Raw genomic sequence first — 14,421 nt, 5'->3', positions numbered from 1 at the left:
TCCTCTCCCCAGAGCTATCTTAAACCTTGCCAGATGCGGCAAACCCCACTGCAGTCCAAAAAAAAGTGGGCCTGCCCCAGCGGACACGGGAGCCCCCTGTAGACAAGATGAAAAGGTAACTGGAGGTCTGTTATAAAGTAAAGACATTGTAAGTCTAGACTAAAATTGAAATCCTCACAGAATCAATGGCCAAAAGGATAGATAATCAGTCATCATACCAAGATAAATCGAGAGACAGACAGAAATTACTCTGAAAGGAGTCCTAGTAGGCAGTCAAAGATATTCGGTTAGTGTAGGGCTTTGATAGATAAAGCGGATACTACTGTGTGTTTCCTGTGTGTTTCCGGGCCTGGTGAAATCACGCGCCATACGGCGAGGGGGGGCGGTGCCGGGCAGGAGCACTGTGCTGATAAGGGGGCATTGTCATGAATGCACACGCTGCTGCAACATGGATGGACGTTTCTATGTCTCTCTGACTATTCCTAGGGCGACTGGTTAGTACTTGCTTTATTCCACCCTATTTTTGGAGATTGCAAACACGATACACAATCTGTATGTGTGTGGTCTTCTTTTAAAGGATCACTGCTATGGATTCAAATGGACATCTACTAAGTGCTCGCTGCAGGTCTGCTTGGGCATCAAATGACAAGGTGAGCTGGCTCAGCATTAATCCTATGTAGCGCTACCCCCCAAGGAGCCGCTGGTTGATTTGGGACCGGCCTACCAAATTAATCTGGCAGTGTCTAGGGGTGTAACTGTGATGCCGGGTACACACGAGAGGATTGATCCGCGGATACGGTCCGCCGGACCGTATACGCGGATAAATCCTCTGAGGATTTTGATCCGATGGAGTGCACTCACCATCGGATCGAAATCCGCGCCGAATTTACACCGCGGTGACGTGTCCCGCCGTCGCCGCGATGATGACGCGGCGACGTGCGCTACGCTGTCATATAAGCAATTCCACGCATGCGTCGAATCATTATGACGCATGCGAGGGACGGGTTCGGACGGATCGATCCGGTGAGTCTGTACAGACCACCGGATCGATCCGCTGGAGCCGATTCCAGCGGATAGATTTGTTGGCATGCTAACAAATTTTTATCTGCTGGAAATCGGAAATCTCCGCTGGAACGTACACACCAGGGGATCTATCCGCTGAAACCGATCCGCTGAGATTTTTCAGCGGATGGATCCTCTCGTGTGTACGGGGCCTGAGAATAGCAGCAGTGAGTGGAGGTCCAGACATCCAATAAAGAGTTTTTTCAATGCTTTATTGTCCTGGCCAAACACGGCCAACATCAACACAGATTAGGAAGGTCAAGGTTGATGAAGGAAGAAAAAGAACCATGCGGTATCAGGCCTGGAAATAGAACAGAGCAATCGACACTGCTCTGTATAGAACCAACTTTGCTACACGTCGTCACTCCGCTTGGAGTGGGTAAACTGCCCCCAGACAGACCCCTATGATAGGCCTGGCAGCCGGAGCGTCACTCTGGATAATACTGTGAGGAAACAGGCCTCTCTCACAGACCTGACTCTAGTGCCCCTGCCACGGGCAAATTTCAATAGAGGACTTGGGTGAATAAGGAAAAGAGAATCCTCCCAGTAGACTTTTCTATAAAGGGTCCCCGGATGACAGCAAGCATACCTGTCAGTGGTCCGGAAACCCGATCCCAGACTGGGATCCTGTCAACAGGCCTTGGAACCCAGTGAAACGATGGGGTCCCTTCGCTCATCAGGATGAGGTTCGATGCAGAGTTCAGCTTTGGCCAGGTGGGCCGCGCTGGCGGGGTCCATGGATGCGCGTACCCTGAAGGTGGGTACCGCACCTGGAACGGGGACCCCGCAAAGACTGCCTAAAACATGAACTCTGTCCCAGATATATCCTCCCCCAGCATGCCCGCAAAGGAAAACTCCTCCAATTGGCTGCTGGGGAAGAATCTCTCCGCCAAAACCCCTCCGGCGCCAACTGCCGGCCAGAGGTGGCATTGCACCTCCTGACCACAGACTGACCCAGTGGACTTTCTGGAACGACAGAAGTCCCAAAAATGTAAGCAAACACCGAATGGGAGCAAGGTAACTCTCCCATTCCCCACTAACTTTAGGCGTAGTGCCCATGCTAAAAGCAAGGGGGCGCTACACCTCTATATACCCTATTGGCCACCTGGTTATCTTTATTTTTTGTCATTATGCATGCACATTAGATTTATATGGCATGGTATGACGCTCTATCTGGCCTAATCAACCCCCCTGGACCTGATACACCTGCAAGATCATTCTGCGGCTGATTCCTCCTTCTGCCAATACTTTTTGGCAATGGGTTGGATTCTAAGGTTATACTGACATTTCTCTTTACCTAGGCCATGTGTTTACATGTTTATATGCTTACATGTTAAAGACCCTCCACACTTTAGATCTAAGATACAGACTCTCTCTTTTTCATAGTGATTGCTGGACAGGCTCTTTGAGAAACTATCTTATGTATGCAGGTAATACACAGTAGTAACTTCGGGTTATCTATCGAAGCCCTACACTATCCAAATATCTTTGACTGCCTACTAGGATTCCTTTCGGAGTAATTGCTGGCTGTCTCTCGATTTATCTTGGTATACTGATTACCTATCTATCCTTTTGGCCATTGAGGCTGTAAGGATTTCATTTTCGGTCTAGACTTACTATGTCTTTACTTTATAACAGACCTCCAGTTGCATTTTCATCTTGGCTACAGGGGGCCCCCTGCATCCACCGGGGCAGACCCCCTCTTTTTTGGACTGCAGTCCGGTTTGCCACATCCGGCAAGGGTTAAGGTAGCTCTGGGGAGGGGATGCCACATTTTTGACCATTTATATTATTGATTATTCAATCTGATGCTTTATTACTCATGTTTATATTATGATTAATTTGACACCCTTTCCGTCTATTTTTGTAGTCTTATACACTGTCTCTGTTCATATTATACAATACAATCTCCAGAAGATCGGTGAATACCCGCAAAACATGTCAAGCACATTAATGAAAAGGGTGAACTGATATTGTTATCTTTCTCAGCTCTATTCCATTTTCCTTTGATTAGACAGAGATATAACTTTTATGAAATATATGTTTTAATGTGTCTATGTGAATAAAAATTTACTTTCCTCATACACACATACATATACACAAACAAGCACACATAAAGACACAAACATATGTGTATACAGACACATGTATACACACACAGTACATAAATACAGACACATGTACAAACGTACACACATACAGACACATGTACACACACATTTACACAGACACTCGCATGTATACACACACAGACACATGAACACACATGCACATGTAGACACACGTACATACTGTATACACACATGTACACACACGCGTGCATGCACACACATATGTACACATATACACTCATACACACACACACACATGCAAAACATTCTAGTACAGTACCTTTCCTCATTCAGCTGGGTACTGCACTGTAGAGGGAAGCAGAGAGCCCAGCACACTCCCCCTCCATTTACTTTCACTTTGCTGAGGCTGACGGAGCTCCTTCGCAGTGCGATGTACATTTCAGCAGGGGATCGGGAGTTCAGGCTCATCTGACAGCCCTTCTCTTTCATGATCGCGCATCACACACTTGTATATCCACCCTACATGTATTTAAAACAAATGCAAAGCTTATAACATTCTAATTACATCTATACATTCTTGTGTATTATTTGTTTGTCATTATGTTTTTTTTTTTTAAAACAGCAAGCCTCCACCCTACCACAAAATGGTCATAATACTGGAACTTGTGGAGAATTAGTGTTGACTGAAGATGAAAGGAAACTTCTTTCAAAGGAAGGAGTAGTATTGCCTACCCAGCTGCCACTGACAAAGGTAATGTGAAAAGCCTCAACATATTCAAATTGCTTAAAACATTAATGAATAACATAGAGCTTATATTCACCAAAAATGGTCATCTATTAACAATTTACAGGTATGGCTTTACACACCAAGCAAAAATTCCTTGTACTTTTGCATTCATCTATTATATGACATCCATACATGCTTACTGTTAATCAGCAGAGCAGTTAACATTAGAAAAGAAGTAATAACTAAAATCTCCTCTGCCAGCAGTTTGCTTGATCCATTTGATTTATTTTGTTTGAGAAATTTATTTAGATTTTTTCTTCATGCTCATGGCTTTTATTGTACATCAATACTAGCCTACATGTCTGGCTTGCCAGGCTGGTATTTTAAAAGTGGATTTTTTCTTTATTTGATGAAAAGAGTAACCAAAGAAATAACCCTGGAAGATTATGCACTACAAACAAATCAGCCCAAATCTGGTAAGATCTTGAACCATATTCATAGGTTTTTCTAGTTTGACCATATAGTAGCAGATATGGCTGTTCATTTTAACAATCTGGATGATGTTTGCTCATCATTTTCAAATGTTTTATAATAATTTTACAGTGCCTGCATACACTACTAATGTAGTTGACGATCAGATATGATTCAACCAATAATGGCCTGATTTGCCAATAAGGGGGTAGATTCAGAGAGCAATTACGCCGGCGTATCCATAGATACGCAGCGTAATTGCTAAGTTGCGCCGGCGTATCTACTTTCTGTATTCAGAAAGCTAGATACGCCGACTGTAGCCTAAGATACGACTGGCATAAGTCTCTTACGCCATCGTATCTTAGGGTGCATTCTGACGCTGGCCGCTAGGTGGCGCTCCCGTAGTTGTCAGCGTAGAGTATGCAAATTGCATACTTACGCCGATTCACAAATGTACGTGCGCCCGGCGGTCGTTTTTTACGTCGTTTTCGGCGTAAGGCTGCTCCTGCTATTAGGAGGCGCAGCCAATGTTAAGTATGGACGTCGTTCCCGCGTCGAGATTTGAAAATTTTACATCGTTTGCGTAAGTCGTCCGTGAATGACGCTGGACGCCATTTACATTCACGTCGAAAACCAATGACGTCCTTGCGACGTCATTTACCGCAATTCACGTCAGGAAATTTTAGGGACGGCGCATGCGCAGTACGCTCGGCGCGGGAACGCGCCTAATTTAAATGATCCACGCCCCCTACGGGATCATTTGAATTACGCACGCTTACGCCGGCCCCTTTTACGCTACGCCGCTGCAACTTTACAGGCAAGTGCTTTGTGAATCAAGCACTTGCCCGTAAAACTTGCGGCGGCGTAACGTAAATGTCATACGTTACGTCGCCGCAGTTTTGCGTGCCCCTACCTGAATCCACCCCATAGATTTTTGGTATTGTTTTTCTTTTCAATACATTTTTATTAAAAACAAATTCAAGATACAAGAGTACCAACATTATACAAATGTGGAAGGATGGGTTAGCCCTCAAGCAAGGTCATGGGACAGCCTGTCTTAGTCAAGTGACATATAAACAGCAGATGAACCACTCCTGACAGGCAGGCCATGCCTAATAAAACTGTAGCTTTCCAAGAGTGTAAAGCTCAGTTAAAATATAAATAAAATATAAATACCCAATTACATCAATTAGAATACACTGTGACTACACAAATGTGTTATATTAAAGTACAAAGTGTAGGGCTTATTTTTGTGCATAAGTCAGTTGACAACACATGTCAAATGTTGCAAACATGCATATACATGAAATCTTAATTTCATTGACACATGAAGTGACCAAGTGTGATCCGTGAAAAAAAAATTTGTAACAAATAAATCAGTACGAAGCAGTCCTCTATTGTGACCAAACACAAACAGCTCAAAAGTGTAGAAAAAAAACTGCAAGGTTGAAATGAAGAATTCCACATGGATATGACCCACTTTGTGAAAGGAGTGCAGGTGGTCCCAGATGCAGTCCGCTTGCTGGAATAGCGGTGCTGTCCTCTGAGGTCCCTCTGAGGCGACGATCCGGCTCTCCATTGTATAGGTCACAGACTCTTGTGAATGCCTCCCACGGCTGTGGTCGAGGTTTTCTCCTGCGCATAACCGGACCGGACTCCAGGGAGGATGTTGCCCTTGTCGAGGCCAAGAGGATGTCTGGTAAGCAGGGCAGGGACTGTAAGTCAAAGATTGTTTACACTTGCTTGCCCACGGAGGAGTATGCCAGCTCTGAGATTGATTCTTCTTCTGATGCGGGTGACGACCATTGGTTCGAGCCAGAACTGCCTGAGTTGAAATGGAGCAAGTGGACCTGTGCTACAACCACCCGCAATTCCAGAGAATGCTCTCCGATGGACTCAGGGGATACCACGCCGCGGGCGGATATCCCGAAAACAAGTTGGGAGGTCACAGTTGGGAAAGGTAATGACATTAAGGAAATTGCTGTACCTCAAGCTGACCTGCCTGTTTTGAAAAGAGCCCCCAATACCTGTGTCATGCTGGGGTTGGGACACCCCTGCATGCTACCAAAACTCCAAAAGGATCCTCATGAAAAAGGTAGCCCTTGACTACGGGTGGGAGTTCCCATATGTGCCCAGTGATCTCATGCAGGAGATTGAAAAGATGCATGAGGAATGGTGCAAGGATGGTGCAAGGATGCCATATGGGACTAAATGTGCCGAAGCCTGCCTGCAACACTGACTATTCCTTCATTCGTGTCTACCACTGGTTTGAAGGTTGTTTGGAGGAATGGAGCTATGGTCGGCACATAAACCACGTCATCAAAAGCCCTGGAAAGATTGTTCGGATTTACTTGGTCACCAAGCTAGATGATCAGGGGAACACTGCCACTTTGCCTGATCCCAAAACAGAAGGACTCGCGTAGGTTTTTTGTTTTTTTTTGCTTGAAGAAGTTTCCGAACAGGAACTATTTCTCTTTCTCCCGTCCCACATTTGCGGAGATGTGTTTGACTTTGGGGGGGGGGGGATTTAAATGTTTAGACCGCTAGATTAGGGTTCCTGAAGGATTTCAAGGCTCAAGCAGTCAAGAAGGGAGTTGTGTTTTTTCCCTCTCTCCCCTTCTCTACAGAAGTGTCTCATACTTATGCAGCAGTATGGTGCAAATTTTGAACAGGGGCATCGCCGCTAGTGAGTACACCACTAAGTGAAAATGTCAAAATTGGGCCCAAAGTGTCAATATTTTGTGTGGCCACCATTATTTTCCAGCACTACCTTAACCCTCTTGGGCATGGTGTTCACCAGAGATTTACAGGTTGCCACTGGAGTCCTCTTCAACTCCTTCATGACGACATCATGTAGCTGGTGGATGTTAGAGACCTTGCAGTCCTCCATCTACTGTTTGAGGATGCCCCACAGATGCTCAATAGGGTTTAGGTCTAGAGACATGCTTGACCAGTCTATCACCTTTACCCTCAGCTTCTTTAGCAAGGCAGTGGTCATCTTGGAGGTGTGTTTGGGGTCATTATCATGCTGCAATACTGCCCTGTAGCCCAGTCTCTGGAGGGAGGGGGTCATGCTTTGCTTCAGTATGTCACAGTACATATTGGCATTCATGGTTCCCTCACTGAACTGTAGCTTCCCAGTTCCGGCAGCACCAATGCAGCCCCAGGGCCGGACCTACCATGGGACCCAATTATACCTCGGTCCCAGGCGGCACTTTCAGGGGGGCAGAAAAATGCCGCCCGCCAGTCAGCATGTTCCCAGGGCCGCCATCAGGCAGGCAGTGCTCCTGTAAGGGGCCCCAGTGTGCAAGCAACACAATAAATTAATCTGTCAAGCATTGGCCGTGCCCGCACGGCGCCCGCTATAAAGACGGAATCAGTGTCAAGGGTGAGAGGCGAGCTGCGGGACATCAGTATATTTTCCCCGCTCGCACCCTCATTTCTCCTGTCAGCAGTGGAGAGAGAGCGGCTCTCCCCTGGTTCGCCGCTTAGTTCTTTGCCCGTCTGTTTCCCTCCCGATTGGCTGCACTTTGGCCAATCAATAGAGACTAGTGGAGGGACATGTAGTCCCAGAAGATTGACTGCCCCATTGTTGTGCACAGCCAGCAGACTTTAGCCCCCAACATGCACTCTGCTGGGAGAAAGAGTCTGGAACCAGGAAGAAACTGAGGGAGTGATTGCTACAGGACACAGGGAAAATAGAGGACTGCCCTACATGTGGCAAGTGACAATCTGCAACGTGTGGCCGGTGACCTGCCAAGTGAAAATTCACAACATGTGGCAGGTGGCAATCCGCAATGTGTGGCAGGTGACGTTGCAAGTGACAATCTGCAATGTGTGGCAGGTGGCGTCATGGCAAGTGACAATCCGCAATGTGTGGCAGGTGGCGTTGTGGCAAGTGACAATCCGCAATGTGTGGCAGGTGATGTCATGGCAAGTGACAATCCGCAATGTGTGAAATTGTGGCAAGTGACAATCCGCAATGTGTGGCAGGTGGCGTTGTGGCAAGTGACAATCCGCAATGTGTGGCAGGTGATGTCATGGCAAGTGACAATCCGCAATGTGTGAAATTGTGGCAAGTGACAATCCGCTATGTGTGGCAGGTGGCGTTGTGGCAAGTAACAATCCACAATGTGTGGCAGGTGGCAAGTGACAATCTGCATCTGGTGGCAGGTGAGGCGGCAAGTGACACACTCGGGACTCCCACCGATTCTGCATTATGGTGAGTTGAACTATTTTATTTTATATAACAATGTAATAATAGAAATAATGCACTTCAATCATTTTTTTTGTTATTCGGCACTGCATTGATTTAACTGACAATTGTGCGGTCGTGTGACGTTGTACCTAAACAAAATGTATGTATTTTTTCCCCACAAATGGAGCTTTCTTTTGGTGATATTTGATCACTTCTGTGGTTTTTATTTTTTGTGCTATAAACAAAAATCCTGTAAGAAAACAAAAAGTCAAGGAAAAAAGATCAGTAAGTTCACGTCCAGTGTAACTGGACAAGAATTCACTATCAAACCATTGATAACATGCCATTCCAAATTTGTAACGTACGTCCTAGAATGTCCGTGCACTCTGCAATACGTGGGCCGGACTACCCGCGAACTTAAAGTCAGAATAAACGAACACGTGGCCAATATAATTAAAGGGTACCCAGAACACAGCGTGTCTAAGCATTTTGACTTGTACCACAACAGGGACCCGAGTCTGTTAAAATTCTATGGAATTGATAGGATTACCAAACATTGGCGTGGTACTGACCTTACTAAGGCAGTATCTCAGAACGAGACTCAATGGATACATCGTCTAAGGACTATGCGACCACTAGGGCTCAATATAGAGCTCGACCTTAATTGTTTTTTAACTGATGCGTGAACGGCAGACCTATGGGGTGAGCAAACAAACAGTTTAGTGCATCATTCCATACACACACCCAGAGGATTTTGGGAGATCCCCACTCCAAGGGGTTGGGCAGTTTGCACATCACCCATCGGCCAACCCATCTTGAATTGGGCTCACACAAAACAAAAGGGTAGAGGGAAAACATACATTCCTTGCACCACCCGAGCCTGGAGTGTAGAATTTTGATTGTTTTACAACTAAAGTTACATACACACTCCTTGTACTACTCGAGTTGGATTGTATAATTTTTATTATTTTTTATTATTTTATAACCTATTTTAACTAATTTACAGGCTACGCAAATGGCACACATATTAAATAATAATATAACTGGGAGAACTAAAAACGCACTGCATCTAGATGGATTTAGAATACTGGTGCTATTTTGCACAATACCACATAACCCCTCTAGATGGCGCACATAACACTATGGACCCATTGCATAGCATATTAAAAATGCTAGAGTTTTAAACAAATTCAACATGTCCAAATAAGAATTCAAAGATACATTTCAGGTATTTTAAGCAGCGAGCAGATACATGTATGTATTGATTTATGATTGGAGACAGTTTGCACAGCCATAATGTGTTTAATATGTGAGCTTTGGTAACTGGGACAGAGGCTGTCACATGATCCGATTGCCCCTCCCACAGGCTGATAGACAGACCTATATAATAGATGTCTGTTGCGTGTGCTGGATACGCTTCCTGAAGACGGTTTAACTGAAACGTGACGTTGAGGCGGTATCCGAGCGCGCACGCATAGCCACGCACTTCCGGTCTCACTGGTTGATGGACAACTAGCGGTGGAACGCACGCTAGTGGACCAGGACGCGGCCATCTCTTATCTTGTCTTACTATCCCCACCACCTACAGCCTCAGTGCCGGGAACGGGCACCAGCAACAGTAAGAGGCCATTGGCATTGTAATTTTAACTTTTGTATATTAAATGGTTTTACACTATGGTGGTATCTCTTCTTTCTTGGTACACCATTTGCTGCAATCGCTGACATTGGAATCCAATGAGACCCTGATGATTCTCATCTAAAACAAGCCTGATTGACCATATTTTAAGTAATCTGGTCAACACCGTGTGATAAGGAGCCATCCATTATTATTCTGGTGACCTATAGGTGAAGGCGGATCACTTCTTTCTCGCACTTTGGCTATTTTGAAGATTCACAAGCACTTTAGCATTTGCACTTTTCCCTGCGATTTGGGATTGGATTATTTGCATTTTGCACCTGGACTTGATACAACACTGGATCCATTTTGCACTTAACTATTTATTTGCTGGACATTCTTTTAATTTTTTTTAATTTTTTTTTTTTTTTTTTTATATTTTTTTTTTTTTCCACGGCATTTGGCACTATTGTACTTATAGAGTTTAGACTATAATCTGTTTGGTTTTTCACATAGATTTGGGTACACAGTTACACTGTGTACTACTCAAACGCACATTGTGACACGCATCCACTATTTTGATATAGCGCCCCTCACCTCACTATACAATATATGCAAGTCAGTCACCTGATTTTATTTGGGAGCAGCTTCACTCAGTTAGTCACTTGATTTATCAAGCATATAATTTAGTGTAATTCATTTGGCGCGAGATTTATTTTTCCTGTATATAAACAAAAATAGCCAATTTTTTTAAATATTTTTTTTTTTTTACTTTTGTTGTTGGGAGAAAAAACCGCACAAGGAACAGACAGCTGAATTAAGCAGGCTTGTCTGGGCAGAGATGCGGCTGGATGAGAGCTACAGAGCCCATCAGTGGCATGTATCCCAAGCATGTCCCTGGATAGCAGATGACAGCCCAATGGAAGGCTTAAGCTACGGCGGCTTGGGACTGTTGTATGTGAAGCTGACAGGGGACTCTAACTTTGGGAGTGATTTGGAGTGGCGGTTGGACGAAATTATGGATTTCAGAGAAGGGCTACTGAACGTCTCGGAAGTGCACTGGGCACTGCAAGATATAGAGTTTCTGGCTGTTCAGGAATAGGAGCTGGAAATCACCTACAGACGGCTGCTAGACACTGCTCAGCACCAGGGCTGGGCTCCCTTTGCCTGGGACTATGAGGAAATACCAGTGGACAACGCTGAAATCCTGGCTGAAGAGTCGGCAATATGGCAGAGTAACAGTGTGAAAGTGAAAAATGAATCCGCGCAATAGGACCAAATATTGCCTGTGAGTGAGTATAGAGTTTTTTACGCCCTTAATTAATTTGAGCAGCTGCCTCTACCTGAATTATTTCACCTAGGTGAGATAATGATTTGAGAGAGGATGGAAGTAGGAATGGCGCTAGCTTTTAAAGTGCAGTGCTGATGTGGTAAATAGTGTTACAGGCGCCTGTACTTAATAGTGAAAAACGCAGTGACATACAATCAAATACAGGTATATTGGTGCATTTTAATAAAACCTAATTTTGAAATCCTAGTAATGAAAGTAAAGGAAAATGCTGGTGATATCCCAAATGTGTGTGTGTAAATAGCAATGCGATTAAGTGAAAAGAGATTAATTAAATTGGTTGAGCAGCTGCGATAAAAACGCAGTTCCAAGTGATCCAAAAAAATATATAATAAAATAGTGAACCTTAATAAAATCCTTGTGCTACAAAGGCTAGCGATATCCACTCCAAAGGTGTGAGAAATGACAAAGAAAAAATGAATTAAGTGCCAATAATTATAAATAAATAAAAATAAAAATTAGAAAAAGTGCTTCATGCTCTTGTGAACGTCTAGTTCTATGCTTCACACAGTGATACACTCCAATCTGTGCTCCTATATGGACCACACTCACCAGATTTGTGCCCCCTCTTGGGGTTTGCAGCATTCACAGTGCATGCCACTGTGCAGCACTCTGGCAAAGGCACGTCCTGCTTTGGTCCTGGTGGTGCTCTCAGTGTTTATCCCATATACAGGGAAAAAGAAGAAGGAAGGGGTTCCAAGATAGTGTAGTACCGTTTAAAAATTCAGCTTTTATTGGTAAAAGACAAATGGGTACTCACAATTTTGTTGAAACGACAGAGCATTACTTTAGCATGCAGAAAACGGAAGTGTTGTGGCATTCTGTCGGATCGCTCGACCAGTTTCGTCGACCAGACTTCATCTGGAGCATCCTGAACGCCACAATCACTTCCTCCTTTATAGCAAAACACTGCGTCCTGTGTTAGGGCAACCATATTTGGTAGGTTCCCAGGATAGGAGCCTGTGTGCTCTAGTGACCTATGTCTTGTACTATGGTGGCCATGTTTGGTGTGATCTGGGGACAGGAGACCATCCCCTAGTGAATACACACGGCGGCCATTTTTGGTTAGATACTGGGGACCAAAGCCCGGGTGTTATAATAGATGTAAACATACGGTGAAATGATATAAACAGACTGCGATATAAATCCACTTATTACTATGCTGTTTTTTATCCACACAGGTCGCAGTGTATTGATGTTTGCAAATGCAACTATTAAAATTTATGGTACTTTAAAAACACAGATTTGACATGTAAAATATGATGAGAATATATGTTTACTGTTAGGAATAGATTGGGGCTAAAACAAAGGAATTACATTAAAGTGCTGCTATCACATTGGATGGGGCAGTAGTTAAATGACAAAAAGGGGTGCATCAGAGTGCTATGATGAATTAATATCAGGGCTCGAGTCCTGCGGGAACGCGTGGGAACGACGTCCCTGCACTTTTTTCACAGCAGGGACGCGCGTTCCCATTGCAGGACTCGAGCAGAGAATAGGTGGGAAATGAATGTAGTGTTTACTAAGTGAGGGGGGGGGCACACACTGGGGGTGTCAGGCCGGCGCCCCCCCTCCAATTGAAGCGGAGACTGCAGGCAGGTTAAGCAGCGGAGTGGCAGGCGCCCACCCCCCGCGCAACTGAACAGACAGCGAGGCTGAGCGGGCGGGTTCAGAGACAGCGGGCGGGATTAGGCAGCGGCGCGCAATTTTTAGAAAACGCGGAGAGAAGAGCCTGAGGTAGTGTGGCTTTGCGAACCGCACTGTAGTGACACCCGGCCGTCAGATCCCTCCCTGCTCTCCGTGCTCTGATCAGTCTCGGCACAGCTGAGTGAAGCGGCCCGCCTCCCCCTCCTCCTGTATGTCTACACAGGGGGAGGGGATCCGACAGGTTTACAAGTGTCTGCCATGTCCCGATCATCTCAGGTACATAAGGGTTACTGAATGGGGGGGTTATGTACTAAATGGGGTGGGGGGAAATCTGCACTGAATGGGGGGGGGGATCTGTACTGAATGGGGGGGGGGGAATCTGTACTGAAGAGACGGGGGTAAGTACTGAATGGGGGGTGGGGGGAATCTGTACTGAATGGGGGGGTATGTACTAAATGGGGGGGGGGGGGGGAATTTGTACTGAATGGGGGGGGGATCTGTACTGATGGGGGGGTGTGAATGAATGGGGGGGGTTTGTAATGAAGGGGGGGGAGAATCTGTACTGAATGGGGGGGTGTGTACTGAATGGGGGGGGGGGGTTTGTAATGAAGGGGGGGGAGAATCTGTACTGAAAGGGGGGGGGTCTGTACTGAATGGGGGGTGTCTGCACTGTAGGGGGTCTGTGTAACATGCAGGGGGTCCATAACTGTTAGGGGGGGGGGTGTCTGTGTAACATACAGGCGTCCAGAGCTGTGGGGGGCTGTGTAATGTAAAGGGGTCCAGAGTGCTGTGTAATGTAAAAGGGTCCAGAGGGACAATGACTGTGTAATGTAAAGGGGTCCAGAGGGACAAGGACTGTGTAATGTAAGGGGTCCAGAGGGACAAGGATGTGTAATGTAAAGGGGTTCCAGGAGACAAGGACTGTGTAATGTAAAGGGGTCCAGAGTTACAAAGGACTGTGTAATGTAAAGGGGTCCAGAGATGCAGGGTGCTGTGTAATGTAAAGGGGTCCAGAGGTGCAGGGTTGCTATTGATGTAAGGGTCCAGAGGTGCAAGGTGCTGTGTAATGTATGTAAAGGGGCCCAGAGGTGCAGGGTGCTGTGTAATGTAAAGGGGCCCAGAGGTGCAGGGTGCCTGTGTAATGTAAAGGGGCCCAGAGGTGCAAGGTGCTGTGTAATGTAAAGAGACCCAGAGATGCAGGGTGCTGTGTAATGTAAAGGGGCCCAGAGGTGCAGGGTGCTGTGTAATGTAAAGGGGTCCAGAGGTGCAGGGTGCTGTGTA

The 14,421-nt window shown here is 45.7% G+C and overlaps 1 protein-coding gene across 1 annotated transcript in view; it reads left to right on the top strand.

Moving 5' to 3' along the window:
- CREB3L3 (cAMP responsive element binding protein 3 like 3) overlaps window positions 1-14,421 on the top strand; it is a 543,910-nt gene that overhangs the window by 275,074 nt on the left and 254,415 nt on the right. Inside the window, exon 4 of the mRNA XM_040322512.1 lies at window positions 3,757-3,885. Coding sequence (XP_040178446.1) covers window positions 3,757-3,885 — 129 coding nt within the window. The remainder of the gene's footprint in view (window positions 1-3,756; window positions 3,886-14,421) is intronic.

The sequence above is a fragment of the Rana temporaria genome, chromosome 1 (assembly GCF_905171775.1).
Source record: "Rana temporaria chromosome 1, aRanTem1.1, whole genome shotgun sequence".
In the NCBI taxonomy this organism is placed as follows: Eukaryota; Metazoa; Chordata; class Amphibia; order Anura; family Ranidae; genus Rana; species Rana temporaria.
Note: the sequence above shows the minus strand (reverse complement) of the source record. Positions and strands in the feature narration are given on the sequence as shown.